Source organism: Octodon degus, unplaced genomic scaffold (genome assembly GCF_000260255.1).
Source record: "Octodon degus isolate 3935 unplaced genomic scaffold, OctDeg1.0 scaffold00085, whole genome shotgun sequence".
NCBI lineage: Eukaryota > Metazoa > Chordata > Mammalia > Rodentia > Octodontidae > Octodon > Octodon degus.
The window spans coordinates 1,084,583-1,104,864 of NW_004524661.1; the positions used below are offsets into that span (position 1 = coordinate 1,084,583).

The 20,282-nt window shown below is 49.5% G+C and overlaps 1 protein-coding gene across 2 annotated transcripts; it reads right to left on the minus strand.

Annotated features, from left to right (window-relative positions):
• Positions 1-241: 241 nt before the first annotated feature.
• On the minus strand, positions 242-20,276 carry Irx5 (iroquois homeobox 5). Of its 2 annotated transcripts, XM_023721801.1 has the most exons (4): positions 19,958-20,276; positions 18,485-18,890; positions 17,482-18,261; positions 242-352 (listed from the first exon to the last, which is right to left on the minus strand). In XM_023721801.1, exons 1-4 carry the CDS (start codon positions 20,204-20,206, stop codon positions 288-290), a joined length of 1,500 nt encoding a protein of 499 aa, XP_023577569.1. In that variant the 5' UTR covers positions 20,207-20,276; the 3' UTR covers positions 242-287. The 2 variants fall into 2 exon arrangements, with proteins under 2 accessions (XP_023577569.1, XP_004637073.1); XM_004637016.2 differs by lacking the exon at positions 242-352 and having other exon boundaries at positions 16,852-18,261.
• Between the last annotated feature and the right edge of the window lie 6 nt (positions 20,277-20,282).

Below are 20,282 nucleotides of genomic sequence, written 5' to 3' on the forward strand. Positions count from 1 at the left end.
GACTTTTAATGATCTGTTGACAGAAATAAGAAATAGATTCATCGGACTGCTCAGCACAGCGAGTCAACTAGGAGGGAGAGCGGAAGGGAGGGAGGGAGAGAGAGACACACAGAGAGAGAACAGGAAGAGAGAAAGAACAAGAAGAGAAAGAGAAGGAAACTAAGAACAGCAAGTGTATATCACTAAGAGTTCTCTGAGGTTTGATACTGTAACAAATGATCAGGTATCTCAATGGCTTAAAACAATGAAGGTTTATTTCCTCCTCACGGGTGCAACTCCATCAAAGGTCAGCAGAGGTCTCCACTCCATGTTGTCCTCAATCTAGGACCCAGGCTGATGGAGTCTTCACCATCTGAAATATGATTGTGGGAAGGAAAGAGAGACAGGTGAATCATGCACTGAGATTTTTTTTTTTTTTTTAATGACAACTACCACTTTGACTGCTGGAAAAGAAAGTCATGTGTCATGCCTTACTCAGGAGGGGCCAAGTTCAACCTGATCACATGTATAGGAAGAGAAAAAAACAGGCTGTCTGAGTAGCCCTAATATCTATCCCAGGATTCTGATTTTGGGAGGGATCTGTTCTATTTGGGCCTTTTGAGCTGTAAATAGTAGAAGGCAAAACTCAAGCTGCTCAACTGAGTGGGAATATTGACTCACTAAACCGAAGTCAAATAGTAGCTCCAACTGTCTTCAGGCAAAGCTTAAAATGAAGAGTCAGGTCCTCTAAAATTTAGTCTTTTTCCATCTTCCAGTGCTGTTCTCCTCCACTAAAATGTCATCTTCAGGTTTCACGTTCCCAAAGTTTCAAACTCAATGTGAAACAAAGCCTTCCCTTCTCATCAAATTGAATCCAAATCATAGGCGTCAGTCTCACCGGGCCAAGTTGGGTTGTATGAACATTCTTGAGCCAATATCTGTGTTCATGCTGTGGAATAATGGTCACCCCTAAGTAGTGATCCTGGACTGGGACTTAGCATTGAGTTAACTTTGTCAGAAGTGTGTGAATCCCTGGGTGGTTCCGAGAAAGTTCATGATGCTAAAGTGAAATCCACATGGCCAAAAACAAGACAAAACTACCAAACACCAACCAAGTAAAACAACACACACTGCTATAGGACAGAGATGGTACAGTCCAGAGTTTCTCCAAGTGCTGGTTTGTAGCCTCCTCAGGAGTTGCCTATAAGACCGGAGTGAGGCCTCTAGCATTTCATCGTATTCTCTGTTAGACTTTCCCTTGTCACACATGTTGAGATACAACATAAGTGTTCTTAGAAACAACAACATAGAAAAAAACCAGGGTCTTTCACTTTCAAAAAACAATTGAGAACATTAAAGTCACTGTTCTCTGATCCTATCTCACTTCACAAAAAGAGACCGAGGTTCAGAAGCTGGCAGACTTCTCCTCGTATCTCCTTGCCCAGAGTCATTCACATGGCCGCCTCGCTGCAAGGGAGGCTAGAAAAGCAAGCACCTTGCAAAGAAGAGAATTCTCACAACCAGCTCAGATATGAATGGCTCATCCCATAAGGCTGGGAAAGTGCTTGCCCCCAGACAAAATTGGCATCCTCTTAGGAGAAAAGAAGGAAGGCAATGGCTTTTTTGGTGACAGGAGGCTGGGTTTATTAAAAATCCCTTAAGACTAAGTTTAGGCCTAACCCTTTGGTTATTCCCCTACAGCCTATAAAACTTGCCTGCAGTCCTCACCTTTGATCCTCCCAAAAATCCGCTAAGGACACTGACTTTTAAGGTGTCCCCTTGGGATGGACTCAACATTATGACTGTCTCATTCTTGGGATGGAGAAATTGAATCTCGGAGGAGAATTATGTAGGTAAGATTGCACAGCTTGTGAAGGGTAGCAAGGGGCTTAACTTCTGTACATAGAGGGATAGAACACTGAGGAGCTTTATGTGCAGATCTCTGTAAGGCCTGTGCAGAAGTTGGACTATAGGGAGGGAGGAAGGTAGGGGAGGAGTGGGGTGTGCCCCACAGAAGGCACAGCACGTGCAAAGGCCTACAAGGAGGGCAGTGTATGGATGTAGCCACCCATTTCCCAGAATGACAGCATCAAGTTCCATGGAGCATCATGCCTGGACCCCATCGTGCCTATGGGGTCCTTTTCAGAGAGCCACGGAGGGCCATGAAATACTTTAGGTGAATGCATTGTGGTGTGACACATGCAGTCTATCCTCAGCATGGAGAGCCAACTTTAGGGAGCAAGACTAGCACTGGCAGGCCATGGGGAAGTTAAAGGATGACAGTGGGTTGGATTACTGTGGGAACAGAGGAGTGGAGATTAAAACAAAAAATGGAAGACATTGGATCAGTCAGATTTGAAAACTGTGGGTGATGGCTCAGAGAACTTGACAAGCTGGCTCACTCTCATGTTTCTGGAGGGTGGTGTCATTAGCTAAGGGGGTCAGGTAGAGGGGATCGTGGAGGAGAAAGAACCCAGGCAGCCTGACTCTGAGCCACTTGCCCCATCACACTTATGATGGGTCCCTGCAATTATTCCATAGGCAAATATGAGAACTCAGGGCCGGGCTGGAACACTGAGGGGAGGGAAGCCCACTAATTGGGGTGGGTACCTAGGAAGTCAGCTTGCATCCAGTTCTGCCCCCATGCCTGAGTGCTTGGCCAAGTAAGAGCTGCCTTCTAGGATTAGCATGTGGTCTCCTTTCTTATCTGCCACCAGCCACTAGGGGCCTCAACTTGACCTCCAACCCAAGGTGAGACACCTGGGCCTCAGGGCCACCTCAGGACTGACTTCAGGGTCCCCTGCTAGATGTGGTAGAACAGTAACAGTGGCATGCGCCCTGTTACTTTCTTGGCCTTAGAGCAGCACCTCAATGCCTGCCACCCATGGCCTAGCAGCTAAAATCCTATGTCTGACTTAGGAAGCTGCAAAGATAATAAGGGAAACATAGAAGAAACTCATCTTCAATTCGGAGTAGAACAATAAATGCCCCCAGACAGTTAAATCAAATAGTTTTGAAAAAGATGGGCTGGGTGCTGGGTGGCTGGGGAGATAGCTCAGCAGTCTAAGCACCTGCCAGGCAAGCACAAAGACCTGAATTTGAGCCCTAGTAATGCTTGCCATGCTGGCTCTGGAACCCTGGGAACACTGTGCTGGGGTGGCACATGCCTATAATCCCAGTGCTGGGGAGGCTGAGACAGAAGGATCACTAAGAGTCCAAACTGCATAGTAAGACCCTGTATCAAAAGAATAGTTTTTTTAAAAAAAAAAAATTTTAAGTAAAAGAAAACCAAGAAGTGGCCTGGGGGTGTCGCTCAGTAGTGAAACACTTGCCTGGCACATGTTAGACCCTGGGTTCCATCCCAAGCACTGATGAAAACACAAACACAAACAAAACAAAACAAAACAAAACATCTACTGCAAGTAGCCCTCTTGGAATGAGCACACTGGCACTGGCTCGAGAAAGTGGGCCATGGAAGCTCAGAGCCAGTCCCTGTGTTTCCACCAGGACGCACACTTGCAAAGATCAGCACAGAGAGCTGGAGCTCAGAGTGTGTGCTGCAGGGCAGTATCTCGTCTGCCATCTTACAGGGAGGGGGGCACTCAGCACTCGACCAGCGCATGCACCTGGCTGTGTGGGCGGCTCCAGAATGAGTGTGTGCCAGGGCGTTCTTCAGACGTGCTTGCACTCGTCCCCAAGACTAGCTGGAGGACACAGATAGTATCACCTTTCTTGTTGGGCACTGAGGTTCTGAGAGGCTGAGCTAGTCGCCCACGGTCACACAGCTGCTGTGTGGCACAGTTTGTGTACAAGGCCGCCGCGTGCTCAGCAGCTGCTCCAAGTGGAGAGGAAGCCACACTGGCTGCAGCCTTTGGGAGAGAGGGTCTCCCCGGGTCTCTGCAGTGCGATGAATGTGTACAATGGCTGAGGCAGGGGAATCAGGCTGGAGAAAGGGCTCAGGAAGCAGCTATGCAGCCAGCCTGACCCCAGCAGGAGTTACCTTGGGACACAAGCTAGACAGGAAGTGGGCTCAAGTAGATGAAGGGCTTTGAATGACAAAAGAATTGAGACTCAGTTTTTTAAAATATAGGTTAGATTTTATGCACTGCAGCCTTTTATAACTCCAGTATCTCCTGGCTAGTAAGTGTATATAGATGGAAAGATGGAGGGGGAGCCCGCACACAGACCTAGTAGGAGGGTGACATCTCAGTCCAGGGTGAGAGGATCAGCCTGGAGGGTACAAAGAAAGAGTGTGCACTCTGGGTCAGAGCTGTGTGAGATACCTGCTCTGTTGTCCCCACACTCATCTTACCCAATTGGGGATCATTGCTTCCCTACAGAGTCAGATAGAAGTTCAAGTTTAGCAAGTAGTAGGAACCATGTTCCACTTCCGGTCAATCTGAGTCACACATAGCTAGAACACAGCAACTCACACCTAAAGAAGGGAAAATGACCAGCAACTCCATCCTGGCTTCATCTGGGCACAGAGAAGGACAGCCAGACACCTCTAGGCTGTTGTCTTACTTTCACACCAACTTAGGCAAGAAACTTTGGTGGCTCAGTGTCTTCACTTATGACTACTGATAGCAAAATAAGTGTTTAGATAACATGTTAACTTTTGAACTCTACAATTAGCAGCTTTCAGCAAAGGAACTGAGGCTGGTATTCTCAACTATCATTTATTTAACCCTAGAGGCAAAGACTCGGATCTTATGCCTTGGAAATGTCAGAATTTGAAACAAATTCAATTTCTTTCAAGAAGTTGTGAATTGTCATTTCCTCTTGCTATGAAGATCACTCTTTATAAATAGAGAGTTAGATGGACAGATAGTAAATCACAAAGCCTAAACATATTTCTCCTGTTTGAAGTACTCAATGCTATAAAAAAAAAAAAAGAAAGAAAGAAAAAGAAAAAGAAAAACCAGTTCTCCCACCACAAGTCCCTGCTTGTGTGACAGAAGTACATGGTGTCACCTCTAGGAGTTTTCATTATTCAGCTCTTTCTGGAATGAGTGATTGATGTAATTAAAGTTATTGGTAAAGAAAGACTCAGTTACCAAGGGACAGATGAGTCAGCAGCACGTTTAAGTAATGAAATAATGTTCCAAGGAATGATTCTTAAAATAAGCTTTGCTTTTTTTTTTAAACTCAAAACATCTTAAACATTGTAGGTCAGCAAAAGATGGGAAGTTGTTAAGAACAGGAAAAACACACTGCACAATCTCAGAAATTCTCAGATGAAGTCATTTTCAATCCTCTAAAACAATATTTATTGGATTATTGTGGCTAGAGCACACACTTACTGAGAGTTCGCCGTGTGCTTTCTTAGGGCTTTGTGCATATGGTCCCATTTACCCTCTGAGATCTAAGCTGCCATGATCACTACTTTAAGATGAGGATACTAGAGTTCTGAGAGGTGAAGCAGTTTTCCCAGGGCTGCACCACTGGCAATTACAGACAGGGAAGGAATCCAGGGAAGCAGTCCACTGGATCATCTACTCTAGGTCCTGGGCCCCACTGCTCAGATTCTTTGGTGTTTAACCTGGGTCACTAATATAACCCTACTAGCAGAAGGTGGCAGTCAGGTTCAATCCCATGTCTATACTCTCAAGCTCTTTCTAAACTCATAGATAAATTCTATGAGGAGTTTCAAGCATGTTGGCTAAGGATCCATTGAATTGTTTTCATTTTCATCATCATTCTCTGACTACCAGGACCAGTCTTCAAGCTTTACAATGAAGGTACAGAGATGAATGAGAGGGAGAGGGCACCAGAGGGTAAGGCATAGTCCATGCCATGCAAGACAACGGTTAAGACTAGAGGCATGGAAGGGAGGAAATTGAAGGAGATCCTTCAGAAGGGCCTGGGGGACTTGAGGGTAAATGCATGTGAGGTATTGGGGGAAAAGCATAGTCAGGAGGTTTCTAAAGTCTGCCCAGTAGGAGACTGGGTGAGGGACAGCAGGAGAAGCTGATTTGAAGATGGAGCAACTGGGGATGTTGAGATATGACTTCATCTTGGGACATTTGGAACTTCATGAGATACACCACAAGTAGGTGATTGTGTGGCTCAGAGTGAGAGTGGGAGCAGGGCATGATGCAGTCTCAGAGGGGCAGAGCCACAGGCAGGGCAGTTAGAGAAGCACTTATTGCCTATGCAGGAAGAAAGGAGGGGGTATTAATTTTGAACAACAATACAATTGGGAACACAACAGCCCTCCACTTCCTAACAATACACAGTTGTGTGGGTCACTGCAGTTGGTTGCAGGGATGAGGGGAGTGGGATAGGCAGCTCCCACTTGAAAGTAGCTAAAGAAAGAGGATCTGGGGGGACCCCTGGGCAGAAGCCTCTCTGAAGAAGATGCCATCCACCTGCCAAAGCCCAGAACTTCCAACTCTCTGCCATGTCTAAACTTTGCTCAGAGCTGCGGGTTCTAGGCCCTCTTCTCCCTTGCAAGGACATGGGGATTCTTAATGCCCAAAGAGTGAAAAAGGGAAGCAGGGGTGATCTAAAGCTCTCCTTTGAGTCCTGTCTCCCCAGAAGCACAGCTGAGATAAAAGATTTGAGTGAAGTAACTGATCAAAGCACAGCTCCAGGGCCAGCCAGATAGCTCCGTGGATTAGAATGCCTGCTTAGGCAGACCCGGGGACTGGGGTTCGATCCCCAGGCCTGCCATGCTGGCCCCGCTCCAGGAGGCATGCTGAGATAGTGATTGAGACTGGGCGTGGTAGCACATGCCTGTAATCCAGCACTTGGGAGGCTGAAAAACAAGAAGACCACTTTGAGTTCAATCTGTGTAATGAGACCCTGTTAACCCTGTACTAAAATACATTTAAAAAGCACAGCTTCCAGAGTAACCAGTGTGTGGAGGCAAGTGGGGATCAGAATAGGGAAGAGAGGCAGCTGTCCCCTGGCTCTGTGTCACCAACTGACTATGTGATCATAAGTTGTCTGACCTCTTCAATTGTCAATATCTGCATCAGCAAAATAGAAGTGGGTGTTTATCTCCCAAATGTGGTAAGCATACGCCTGCCACCCAGGTCCATTATATACACTTCTGGTCCCACCTTCTTGGGAGCCTGAGGCAGGAGGATCACTTCAGTGCATGAGATGGAGACCAGCCTGGGCCAGGCCATGTAGAGAGACCTCCCTACCAAAGCAAACAAAAGACAGGAGAGAAAAAACCAAAAGGCCTGGAGGGCGTAGCTCAATGACAGCATGCTTACCCAGCAAGTACAAGACCCTAGGTTTGATCCTGGCACTACAAAACAAACAGAAAAACACATCTGGCATTACATGTGATGATTATAAGTAGATATGAAAAGATACTCATATGAATAACCACATCATCTTAAGAACAATTTACAAAGCAGAAAGATAAGGTCAGGGGGAATAATCCGAGACCCTGAGAGACATCATCTGCATTCAGAGTCCAAAGGGCCATGAAGTTCATTGAATTATTTTTTACAACGGTCTTTTATTTCAGCCACAGAAACAGTGTAAACACTCCTTTAAAACTCAGTAAATGGTAATGAAATTTGAAGTAAATTATTCTATAAACATTAGCTCCATTAAGCAGAGGCTGTGACAGACCCGGAGGCTGGGGCTGGAATGAGTAGATTTGGAGGAGCACAGAGGAAAGGAAGGGCTGTTGCCTTGGAGCCTTGGGCCCTGTAGATCCTTCTTAGAAGACCCTCCTATATGCGCTGGGATCTGTCAGGATTTGCCAGGTTGAAAGAGAAAATGGAAAAGAAAAAATAAAAAATCTGGACAGAAAAACAACTTCACCAAACAAATAAACCAGGCCAGTGATTTTTCTGCCCTACTCTTCATGAGAACAAAGAGGTGATGTTTATTTCAAATGAACCCTTTTCCTCAAGTTGCCACTAATCTACTTATTTATGTGATGAAGGAAAATTGGTCCTCTCTACCAGAGAAAGTCTTTGTATGTACAAGAACTTAGGAAAAAGGAGGGCCACCTATTACTACTGGGTCTGGATTTAGATACTGGGTACAAATAGAGAATGAATAAAACAAACAAACAAGCAAACAAACAGAAAAAAAAAAAAAACCCACCCTTGTGTTTTGGATCTAAAAATAAGTCTCAGAAACAACTATGTGGTGAATCTGATGTCAAATCATGTTAACTTGGATGATTTCTGGAACATTCTGGAACAGTGAGGATGTTTGAAATCTGGACTCACAGATGTCTCACTCTGCTTGAAAGATGTTGAGATGCTGTTCCGAAGGGCCTCTAGGTTCCCTTGGGGACAAAGCCACTGATAGTTTACAGAAAGAAAAAAAAAATCCCCCAAGCTGACAACCATATACATACAATACAAAAAGTGAAGGAAAAAAATTGAGAAAAAGCATTCAAGCTGAGTGCTTTTTTATTTCAAAAAAGGAAATTTGAAATAAATGCATGAAAGAACCATGGTTTAGGACTTTGTCCCTAACTCAAATCTTTGATAGGTTTTGCTCTATAAATGACAGACAAAGGAACATTAATTTTTGCTTACATTGTGTAAGTAATTGTGGGAAGTCATTTCCACCAGGAGAAATGAGCAAATCCTTTCAGAAAGCAATTATGTAGGGAAGAAAACGCTGCCTGGCAGGGAAGCAGTCCCTGTGCCTCTTGTTGTTTCGTCTCAGAGAGAGATGGCACATCCCTGGCATTTCCCTCTCTTGTACTTCACACACGGAATCCTGAGGAAGCAGCTATCCTCCAGCAGCATTTGAGGAGGGCTAAGATGCTTCCCGGCCCAACCTAAAAATATCTCCCTTGACAGCCTGTCACAGTGTCTGAGATTCCACCATTATAAATTCATTCCTCTCTGTTAAGGTATTTTGTTTCCAGGAGTTCACTGTTAAAAATACAGATATCTGGAAGAATTTTGCTTGGATGAGGCCAGGGAAATCTCAGGCTCAGGGGTTTGGAGACCTGGGTTTGGGACTCAGTTCTGCCTATAAATTCACTTGCGTAAACTTGGACAAGTCATTTTCACTTCCTGAATCTCAGGTTTCCCACTGGGGGACAGGGACAGGAATAAAAAGGGAAAACATAGTCAGAGAAGGCTGAGGTTGGTGATTCTAGGAGAGAGGGTCTGTTCACTTTGAAATTTCCCCTTGATCTGTGGATATTGGGTAGGTACTCCACCACTGGCTGCCCAGCATATCCAGAGAGCAGACACTGCGGACTACGGCGCTTTCGGAGTGAAACAAAATCATCTCTTACCACCTCTTCCCTGGAGGAGGACAAAAAGAGCAAAGGGTGGTAGCTGTGCACGCCTCTAATGCTGGCACTTGGGAGGTTGAGGCAGTAGGATCATTGCAAATTTGAGGCTAGCCTGGGCTACACAATGAGTTCAAGACCATTCTAAACTACATAGCAAGACTCTATCAAAAACAAAAGAAAGAAAACAAGAAAGATCCCAGCTGCTTCCATAATGTTTGGCATCTCAACAAATGGCACTCCTATTCTTCCAGGTGCTCAGGCCAGAATTCTTGGGGGAATCCAAGGCTTTTCTCCTTTACTCATCCCCAATGGCCTACTCAGCAGCAAAGCCTGCTACATATATATGCAAAATATGCCTCAAGAGCTCTTGCCCTGGTGGAAGGCAGTCATTTTCCCCCTGGATTCTCCATCAGTCTCTGAACTGACTCCTGGTTCCACTCTTGGCTTCCCGGAATTTCAGCTCCTTGCATCTAGGGATGCCTTTAAGACATCAGTTAGATCCTATCACTCCCTCAAAGCCCTTCCCTCTTCTCTTTCTCTCTCATTATAAGTCTAAAAGCTCTCACTAGGGCCTAGAAGACTGCATATAACTTGCCCTCGCTTTGCCTTGGCCTCTCCCACACCCAGCTTCTCCGCTCTTGCTCAGGCCCCATTGCCCCATGGGATCTTTTGCTTCCTTCCCCCTAGAATTCTCCTCCCCCAAATGTCTGCATTTCCTCACTTCTTCAGGTCTCTGCTCAAATATACTCCCTTAGAACATGCTCTTTATCCAACTTAATTAAAAAAAAGAACTTCATCACCCAGACAGTATGGTAAGTCATTGACACACTCAGTTGTTCAGTTACTCTCTTGCCTTCTAAAACACAAGCTCAGGAGGAAGGCAGACATTTTGTTTTGTTCATGTCACATCATCAGTACTTTGACCAGTGCATGTGGCATATGACAGATGCTCAATTAACATTGGCTGGAGGAAGGGAAGGAAAAAGGTTTTTAAGCGGAGCCTGACTAAATAGGAGCTCAGTGGAAGTGTTCCACAGGAGGCCAACTTAGGTTTTTTTTGCTCTCTGCTCCAGCAAAGGCAGGATGAGGTTCAGAGGCAAAGACATAGCCCACTGCTGGGAGATCTGGGAGGGGCAGTTTGAGGAGCATAAGGTGGGCAAGGAAAGTGTTACACCAGAGAAAACAATCCCAAGCTGGCAGTGTAAGTCCACATGCTGTAGTGTCTTGACTGAGACTGGCAGAAATCTTGACAGATTCCGAAAGACAAGATTCTACAGAGGGCTGGTTAAGAGTGGGAGGGGTCCTGAACTGACTTGCACCTAGCTGGAAAACAAATGGATTCTGCTACACAAAGGATCCACAAGGCAGCTTCAACCAGCTCCCAGTGTCCCCATCTGCATTTTGAGGCTCTTCCTACCCTTCTGCCAGCCCCTAGTGCTAAGGCACACTCAGGCAGACTCTGCCTTCCACCCTCTGCCTTTGCCCCACACCTGGGCAAGTGTCACCTGTGAACTTGGATAGTGTGACTTTAAACTACGGTTGAAGGATACCCATGTGCTACAGTCCACACAAAACCTGGGTGATAGCCGCCCTTTGTACAGAGGTCACGGAGACTCAGGCTGTTTTCTGGACCTGCCCAAGCGCACAAAATTGGTAGAATGCAGAGGCAGGCCTCCAAGGCTCAATCACGCACCCTGTGAACTAAAATGTGTTTGCATTACAGTCCCGGTTCTCAGCTGCAGACTGCCTCAGCCCCCAAATCATCACGGATCCCCCAAGGCCCACAGCTACCCAAGGGAGCTCCAATCTGCCCCGGGTTTGAGCAATCTGCCCACAGGGGGCGATGGTGGACGGCTAGAATCCCTTCCAGCATTTCCTCAGGAACCTGCGGACCCAGACGCCAGCAGGAGGGCGGGGCACTTGGTGAAACTTGCTCGAGCTGAAGCCCTAGAGGCCAAACCCCAGTTGTGTTGAGCGAGCTACGGGCCGCCGGGGCAGACGCGAGCTCAGAGTTCTTGTTTGATGAGCAGCGGCCAATAAATTCATTAATCATCATTTTATGCCTCATCAAACCCCCTCCAAGCCCCTCCATGGGAGTTTCACAAATTAGCCCCTGAAAAGACAGTAATTTCAGTTTAGCGAGGTAAGTGCTTTCTGATGGGCTCTGCGCACAGAGCTCTCCTGACAAGCCAATACATCAGCGTGTGGGGATGGGGCGTGGTGGGGACGTCCTGTCCAGCTCCTCGCAGGACCAGCTGGCCTCAGTCTCACCAGGCCCAGTTCTCCCATCCCTGCTGGGTCCAACCTCGCTGTCCAGAACTCCCTTGTCCTGCATCCATGCTCTGCATCCTGTCTTATCCGGGCCTCTCTCTTGCTTACACTGACCTCTCTAGCTCTTTCAAACGGAGAAACAACTTTTCAGGAAATCCGAAGAGCAAAAATTGGGGCACAAACTCCAGGTCTAATGCTGAGATTCTGAACTCGATCCTCCCCAACCTCCCCCTCCCCCAAAGACTCTGGAGGCAGCCCCCTCTCCTAATATCTAGTTCATGCGGCTTCTGCTACTCTTGAAATTATTTAAGCCCTGTGTGTATTTGGAGGAAGATGGGTTAATCCACAGAGTAGGGCTGATTCTGAAAGAAACCCAGTCTCCAAAAGAAGGCTATTTGCGTACCAGGGAAGGAGTCCTTTCTCTTGCGCGTGGCTCCCCTGAACCCTGCTAGGTGGTTTGGTCTGCTTGGTCTTTTTGGGGCCTCTGGGTTTGTTTGTTTGTTTGTTTGTGTTTGTTTTCCTGAAAATACTTCCTGGGCTGAAAAGACCATGCCTGGGAAGAAGATAGGATTTTTCTCTTCCTCCTCCTCCTCCTTCTCCTCTTCCTCTTCCTCTTCCTCTTCCTCTTCCTCTTCCTCTTCCTCTTCCTCTTCCTCTTCTTCTTCTTCTTCTTCTTCTTCTTCTTCTTCTTCTTCTTCTTCTTCTTCTTCTTCTTCTTCTTCTTTCTCCTTCTTCTTCTACTTTCTCCTTCTCCTTCTCCTCCTCCTCCTCCTTCTTCTCCTCTCCTCCTCCTCCTTTTTCTTCTTTCTTTCTTTCTTTCTTTCTTTCTTTCTTTTTTTATAGAATGGGCCCAGCTGGTGTTACCCAAGATAGGCGTGTTGGGCAAGAAAGGAGGGAGACTGGCCAAACTGGCGAGAAATGGAACGAGTGTGGGGGCTTGCATAGGCTTGGCCAGCACCAGGCCTCCTCACTTTCCCAGCCTGGCCGCACAGAAGGTCCCTCAGGAGCCCCGCCCGACGTGCTGAGCCAGAGCAAAGCAGGTCGACGAGGAGTCGCGGCCCACGCGGGGCCGCGGGCCAGCACCACTGCGGAGACATGGAGCGCTGAGTGACTCGTGGCAGCTTCATTAGCTTCCCCTCCACGCGGCGCTGCACGCCTCTGAAAATAAGTTAGCAAACGGGGAGCCGTTTATCTCTTTTATCTTGGGGCCTGATCCAATTAAATAAGTGCACATTTACATTTGCATCCATCAGGCGGGAGCGCTGAGAGCCTGGGGTTTGCTCCGAGCAAATAAAAGCAGATTTCACTGGGAAAGTGGTGTCTGGGCGCGCTGGGCTCATTCGGGCGCCGGAAACGAGTGCTGCCTGGCAGGCGGTCTTGGGGGAACCCAAAGCTGGGGACATTGGCCGACGCTGGGGGGGCGGTGCAGCAGAGTCCAGGAGCCGGCCAGTGAAGCCTAAGCTGCAGCCCTGCCGCTGAGGCGCTGTCTTGTTAGGCCAAAGTCTGAGCCCCGTTTAGTGCTGGGGCCCAAGTCGCATTTGTCTGCAAAACGAAAAGAAGACCAGATCTGGCCCGGTCTTAAAAGGAGACCCACAGGGTGGGTTTAGGGATGGTCCCCAAGCTTTGAGTAGTTTGAGGGAAGGACAGGCCATCAGGTCCCAGTAAGGAGAGATTGGTCTCTTGTTTGATGAAGGAATGGAGGGGATGCAAAGAGCCAGGCCTAAGGCGCTCTGACTTTTCCCCAGCGTCGCTGTGCCCGCACTAACTGAGCCGAGTCCACACATCCCGTTAGTACTTCAGGAGTGGTGGGCCAACTCCAGCGTTCCGTGCTTTACCAAGCCGGCCTCATTAAAGGTGCTTTCGAAACAGGAGGGTTCTAAGCAATGGGAGGGTAGTTTTGTTTTGTTTGTTTTCCCTTTCAAAAATAATGTCCACCGCAAAACCAAAAGCTGTTAAGACCAAAACGGTCTCGCGGGTTCTGTGGCGAGGTAGCTCCCTCGGGACATACTAAACCGCAAATTAAACAGGCTGTGCGCAGCCGGGATCAAGACTTCTGCGGGGCCAACAGAGGCGGAAGTGCGCGCACCTGGGGCGGAGCGGGAGTCCCCACGCCGTCGGGGCTGTGTTCAGCTAAAAACCCCTCCCGGGCCCCTGTCACCTACATATTTCTCAGTTGCCTACTGCCTGGTTTTTTAAATGTGCAGAAGCAATCCACAGGGTTAGAGCTGTTTTAATCAAAGGCCCAGTTCTCCAAACCTTCATTGCTGACTCCCGGGTACCAGGCCTGAAACGACTTCGGGTGGTGAAGTAGCTTAAATTTAACCAGTTCAGAGTTGAGACCCTGCTGCTGTGGGTGGGGAACCGGGCTGGTTTCGCCTAAGTCGCCCCTCCTGGGGGACCAGTAGGCGGCGCCTTTCCTAAACTGCATCCTCGTCCGGCTCCCTCTTGGGAGCGCAGCCGCATTCCTTTCGCTTTGGGCGCATTGCAATGCGCTGTTCCGTGCCTCCACCCCAGTGAGCAGGTACCTGTGGGGGACCGGTGGGCTGGGGTCAGTCTGGTGCGGAAACTGCACACAGGAATCTCCTTCCCAGGCCCCCAGAACTGCGTGTGCATTTCTAAGTAGCCCGGGGGAGTTCGCAAATCCCGAGGCCTCCTAGCAGGCTCCGCGCTCGGAGTTGGGTAAAAACGTGTTGGACCCCAGGACCTGAAGCTAGGGAGCAGGAAGGTGACGGACCTATTTCCACAGTCTCTGAACACGCCAGTGTGCGCTCTCGGTAATTTCCTGAGCCTTTCCCTTCTCATTCCCCAAACCTTGGAATTGATTCGTCCCGCACAGACTGGCAAGGGGGTGAGACCACCTGGAGAGACCCCACCGCCCTTGAGAGTAGGCATAGATTCAGCTCCTCCAAGCCCCTAGGTGCCAAGCTAGGTGGTCCTTGGGGTCCGGAACCTGCCCGGCCAGAAGCAGGTGGCCAACGCCAGTGCAACCCTAGCAAGAATATCTTAAGCTGTACCTCTGGAGACCTCTGTGCCCCATTCCAAGCCTTCGAACAAATTCTGACCCAACATGCGCGGGATGTCCCCCGCCCCGAGCCTCTATGATCCATCCAGTCCTAGACCGCCTTTGAGGCAACAAAACAGAGGTTCGTTTCGGGAGGGAAGTGGGACTCTAGAGACACGCAACTACTGCTGTTAAACGCCGAAGTCCTTTCCTAAGCGTCCACAGACTAGATCTGCCTGGCAGGCCACCTCCGAATTGGAAAGTCGCTAGTCACCAGAAAAACCGCGGGCCACTCAAACTCAGCTCCGCAAAGTAGAAAATCCCAGATTTAACTGGGGGTTTGTAGTCAATAAAGAAATATGCAAAGAGAGCCATGGACCCTTGCAAAGGCCAGTCATGGGAGAGATGAGAGGAGGACCAGACTCGGGCACCAGCGGGAGAGCCCTGGGAGATTGCACCGTCCCTGTTAGGGGAGAAAGGCTGAGCGCCTCGAGATGCGTGATCTGTTCCCAGGCAGCCCCGCGGGCTTTAGACTTGCAGCTCCCAGCTTGGCAGTCGGACATGGGAGGCCCAGCCGCGATATTTGCATATTGTCGGGAACACAGGGAGGCCTGTAATTTTCTTTTTAAAAATCGCTGGGCAGGGTTGAGGGCCAGTGCTTCCAAAATCCCGCCGAGCTGATGTCTTTAAGCTCTCTTAAGAGACTGAGACTGGCCTATTTTTCCGACTTTTTAGAAGCGAAGATGATTTCTGGAGCCGCAGATTCAAGGGAGTGGGAAGCTGATTGTAAACCAGGTTGAGGGGGAGGGGGCTTGGAGGGAGTTCGGTACAGTGGGGGAGGGCAAGTCATCTCTGGAATTCAATTGTTTAAAAAATCATTTATAATTAAAGGGACAAAATAAAATACGATCGTCTCATGCATATTTAATCATTCACACTTGCAGCTTTAAAACCACTTTCCCTGTGTGAATTTTCTAACTTAAATCCTGAAGTCGAACACTGTTTGCTAAAACATCTGCACAATGCAGCTTTCAAACTTTAAATAAGCTAAGGGAACCTCGTGGCAGGCTTTTAAAAATAGCCGAAGCAACAACTCCACGAAACTTTGAGGTGTGTTTAAAACCCAGAGTAGTGTCAAAGTAATCTTGAGAAGAAACGCAAATATGTGCATTTTGATTTAGCCTAATGAAACCGGTGTTATGTGCAAACACATTGGGCTTAATAGGGCAAATTAATTCCCCTCGATGGGGTATGTTTTGCTGTCACACACCCCACCCCACCCCCGCTCCGATCCCTGCAAATTTCCCACGAAGTAACACAGCAGACTGCGAACGCAAAATGGAGACGTGGGCGCCTCCGCCAAACCCCAGCCTACAAGGGTGACCAGCCTCTGTTTCTGGGCGGTGTCTCTTCCTCTTTTAGGATTGAAAAGCATCCTGAATTTGCATTGTGAGGGGAAACATGCAAGATTACGAAAACATAAAGCTTCAAAAATATCTTTGTAGTTATTTGGACTCTTGAATCTGAGAGCTGGGGAAAGTGTTAAAGCGACGACAAGCCTCATCGAGTTCACTGCAGCCTCCTTATCTAGGCAAATGGCCTCGAGCTTTTGAAGGCCACTTGTCCACAAAGAAGCCTGAGGGGGAGGGGTCTGAGGATCCCTTCGGGGGCACCCCACGCTTCTCCAAGTCTCCGTGGTAGCTCCCTCCTCCCACTGCCTCCCAGTCTCTGGTCTCCGCGAAGTGCAGGCTCGAAATTCAGGACAAGTGTGACACCTACCTGTGAAAGGGGGGAACCGTCCCCTGGCTGGAGGTTGCGCGGGCATCTACAGGGCCGCCCGCCACCCGTGCCGTCTTGGATGGATCGTTCACTAATTTAATCAAATCCAAAGAAGAGATCAATGCCCAATTTTGAAGGGGTAGAGAAGACAGTGACTTGGGAAAGCCTTCCCCTTGGCGTCCCCTAACGCTCCCTGCCTGCATCAGCCAGCAGCACCTTTGAAATAGTAATAAGGGCTAAATCCGGCATAAAATCGAACTCATTAGCAAAGTTCACCAGCTGATTGCTTTGCATAAAACACGACACTGATTGGAAGTAATTAGGTTAAGCGATGGCGCTTGAGTAGTGCGTGTCTCTAGCTTGCTTTGCCATCTTTCCTCCCTTCTGGGCACACACTTGGGTCTCTCTTCTTTCTCCCGGGTCCAATGTCCCCCCAAGCAGCCCTCATCAGTGACCCAAATCCGCATTCCCGGGCAGGGCTGGGCTCCCCGGGGCTTCTAGCCTAATTATGGTTTTCCCCTGGCACACTGAGAGTCGGTGGAATCTTTCATTCCCCACCTCGAAAAAAGTTGCAGTTGCATCTTTAGACCAAGGCAATGGACAGTTTATTGAAGCTTCTAAAAAGTAATAAGTGGCTCTGATTATGTTAAAATCTCTTTTAATTAAATATTTTGCATTTTTACAAAGGCGGCTGCAGTTTCTCTTACTTTTTAAATCTAAGAGTATAACCTGTTTCCTTTCTGCAATAATACTTTAGCTCATACCCAGAAAAAAAATCAATAGGTGTAAAAAATTAAATTAAACTTGTATTTTTAAACTATGAAACAGTTTTGAGGGAAACACAAATGTATATATTTATATTACAAAAAACATTAAATGCCTGTACAGGTGTCTTGATTTCATAATTTACTTCAAAGATATTGAATTATCAATTTAAATACAAAAATGCTACATTAAATATACAGAATAAGATTTAATACAAATCCTTTTTTTAGTTTTTTTCTTTTCTGTTGGTTAAGACTTTTTTTTCTGTGTGGAGATGTTTACATTTTTATGTCATCCATCTCCATAAACTATAAACTTTTGAATAGGAAGGGTAGTTTATTATTTCTCTCTCTTTCTTGATGATGGAAAAATAACTGCCAAGGCCATGTTTTTAATAAATTAGGAAAGTCCGGGACAGCCCGACGCAGCCCGCGTTAAATGTCGGACATACCTTTCTTCAATTCATAGGGAGAGTCTTTGCAGAGGTCTAGCTGAGACTGGCTCCGCAACATTTTCGGGTCTTTAGCCAAAGCGTCCGCTCGATTCAACACGGTCTGGTTTAATCCATTGAAATGAGAGCCCGGACCTGTAGTAGGGCCTGCCCCGGGCCCAGGGTGGCCATGAAGGTGTCCAAAGGATCCATAGTTCGTGTAGCCAGGATAGAAGGGTGCAGTGTAGTAGAGGGGCCGGGACAGCACCGTCCCGCCAGGGAAGGGACACTGTGCCGAGGGCGAGCGCGAAGGCGCGGGCGCTGGTGATGCGCGGCTCCCTCCCAGGGCTTGCCCTGCTACAGGGCCAGGGCACGGTGGGCACGGAGATCCCTCGCTCCCGCCGCCCCCTTCCTTGACTTTGTCCGAGGATGTGGCGATCTCGGCCAAAGACCACAGTTTGGGCTTGGCAAGGACCGCAGGCGGCGGTGGCGGTGGCGGCGAGTGGATGACCGAGGGCCCGCCGGGACCTGGGGGCAGCTCTCCCGCGGAAGGGTGCGGGCCCAGTGCCGGCGCGCCCGCGGGATAGTGAGGAGCCGGGTCCTCTGCCAGCCGCGCCACCGCTGGCCCAGCCGGGGAGGGCCCGCCGGCGCGGGGGGGCCCAGGCAGCGCGTCGTGGCGGCCCTCCGAAGGCGGCTCCTTAAAATCCGAGTCGCTGAGGCTGCCTTCAGTCTCTTTGCCGGCGGGGGTGGGCGGCCCCGGCAGCCTTTCACAGCCCGAAGCGGCCTTCTGCTCCGCTCCGCCTGTGGGCGAGACCCAGGCTGTCAAGGGCACAGAAGCCGAGCAACCCGGCCCGGGTTCCAGCTAGCCTTCCAGGCAGAGACCCTCGTCCCCAACCTCTGGGCCCCGCGCGCGCCCCCTCCAGGCCCCCATTTCTCTCTCTCTCTCTCTCTCTCTCTCTCTCTCTCTCTCTCTCTCTCTCTTTTAAAACTTCAGCTCAACATACCCTTTCCCGCATCCACCAACCTGCTTCAGGGCCCTCAGAGTCGCCCTTGTCTTCGAGCTTTTGGGGCTCGTCCTCGTCATTCTTTTCCAGGTCAATGTTCTCCTCTTCCTCTTCGTCCTCGCTGCGGTTCCGCGGCGTCCACGTCATCTTGTTCTCCTTCTTGAGTCTCCGGCGCGCGTTGGCGAACCAGGTGGACACCTGGGTGAGGGTCATCTTGGTGATGATGGCCAGCATGATCTTCTCACCCTTGGTGGGGTAGGGGTTCTTGCGGTGCTCGTTGAGCCAGGCCTTGAGCGTGGCGGTGGCGTCCCTGGTGGCGTTTTTCCGGTACGCGGGGTCCCCATACGGGTATGAGCCCAGGGGTGCCGCGTATGGGTGGTACCCCAAGGAGCCCGCCATGCCGGGTGTGTGGTCATAGGGAGAGCCCTGCAGGGGACAGGCAGAGAGAAGGTGAGTGTGGACGTTAATCTCCCCTGTCACTTGTACACCTGAAGCTCCACTTGCCCTGTGCCCTGGGGTCTGCGGGTGGGAGGGTGGGCGAGGCCCACACTCCAGCTGCCCCTGGGGCAGAGCTGGCTCATTCAGACCCAAGAGTAACCTCTTCCCTTTATAAGAGGGCAGAAGGGACTCCAATTACAGCATCTCCTCTATCGGGGACCCTTTAAACTATCCCAAGGTGGACACCATGTTAGGACCCCATCTGTCCTGAACATGGATATCGGAGCCCTATGAGCAGATCTGGGCTCCGCGGCCCGGCCCTCCATCCAGATAGAGGCCTGGGGAACAAGGCGTGCAAGTTGGGTGCAAAGGGGTTGAACAAGGGAAATCAAAGCTCGCTTTTCTTTTATTTTAATCCGACAACAAATGCAAAAGAAAGGCTGAACCTTACCCACCGCGCCCACCCTCCAAAAATGCTATCCCAAACCAAAGCCACAAGCGCTATTTCCAGAAAGTAGACCCGGCCGAAAAAAAAAATCCCGGATGCACCGCAGCTCCGTCGACTTTTCAGAAATTTAATACCTCCAAATCGGATTGCCAAGATAGGATTACGGATTTGCAACATTTTGGAGGATTAATTAAAGGCGAGGCCAAAACATTTACATAGATTTAGCACACTTCTGTTTAGATTTCGGTTCTGTTTCTTTTGAACTTTTCCAAAATGGTAAAACCAAATAAATAAATAAAAATTGCAAGGGGCTCCCGAATTTATGTTTGACTCAAAGGCTGTCTTTAATTGCCAGGACCTCTCCCCTTTAAAACCCTTCCGCCAGCTCAGCGATCGGACATAGACGCGGCTCTTTCGGAGCAAGTCCTGAGCCTGAGGCCCGGACGACGCCGAGATAGACCAGTGCCCAAGTTTGCATGGGCCGCGAGGTTTGGCGGGGGTGGGGGTGGGGGGGTCCGCAAGCGGCGTCTAGGCCCGGGTCAGTCGCAGCCCCCTCCCGCTGTCTTGGCCCCGATGGCCCTCGCCGCCGCGGATCCAACCTACTCACCACGTACGAGGAGAAGGCTGCGGCGGCGGCTGCCGCGGGGTCGGCGCCGTACTGGAGGTGCGAGTTGTAGCCCGGCGAGGGCGCCGTAAAGGCGGTAGAGCCAGCGTAGGGCGAGAACGCAGAGCCTGAGGACGAGCGGCCGAGCTCATCCGTGCGGGGCCCCGAGATGACGCTCGTGCTGTACGCCGGGCAAGAGTAGAGCGCCAGCGAGGCGGACGGCTGGTACAAGTAGCCCTGCGGGTAGGACATGGCCACACACGGGCATGGGGCGCGCCGCGCCGCGGCCGCCAACGAGCCGGGCGGCGCCCTGCGCGGGCGAGCGGGC

Coding starts and splice junctions, on each gene's coding strand:
- Irx5 (XM_023721801.1), bottom strand. CDS start 20,206: ATGTCCTACCCGCAGGGCTACTTGTACCAGCCGTCCGCCTCGCTGGCG. Junction 18,262..18,484: donor CTCTGAGGGCCCTGAAGCAG/GTTGGTGGATGC, acceptor TCTCGCCCACAG/GCGGAGCGGAGCAGAAGGCC. Junction 353..17,481: donor TCCCTATGAATTGAAGAAAG/GTATGTCCGACA, acceptor ATCATATTTCAG/ATGGTGAAGACTCCATCAGC.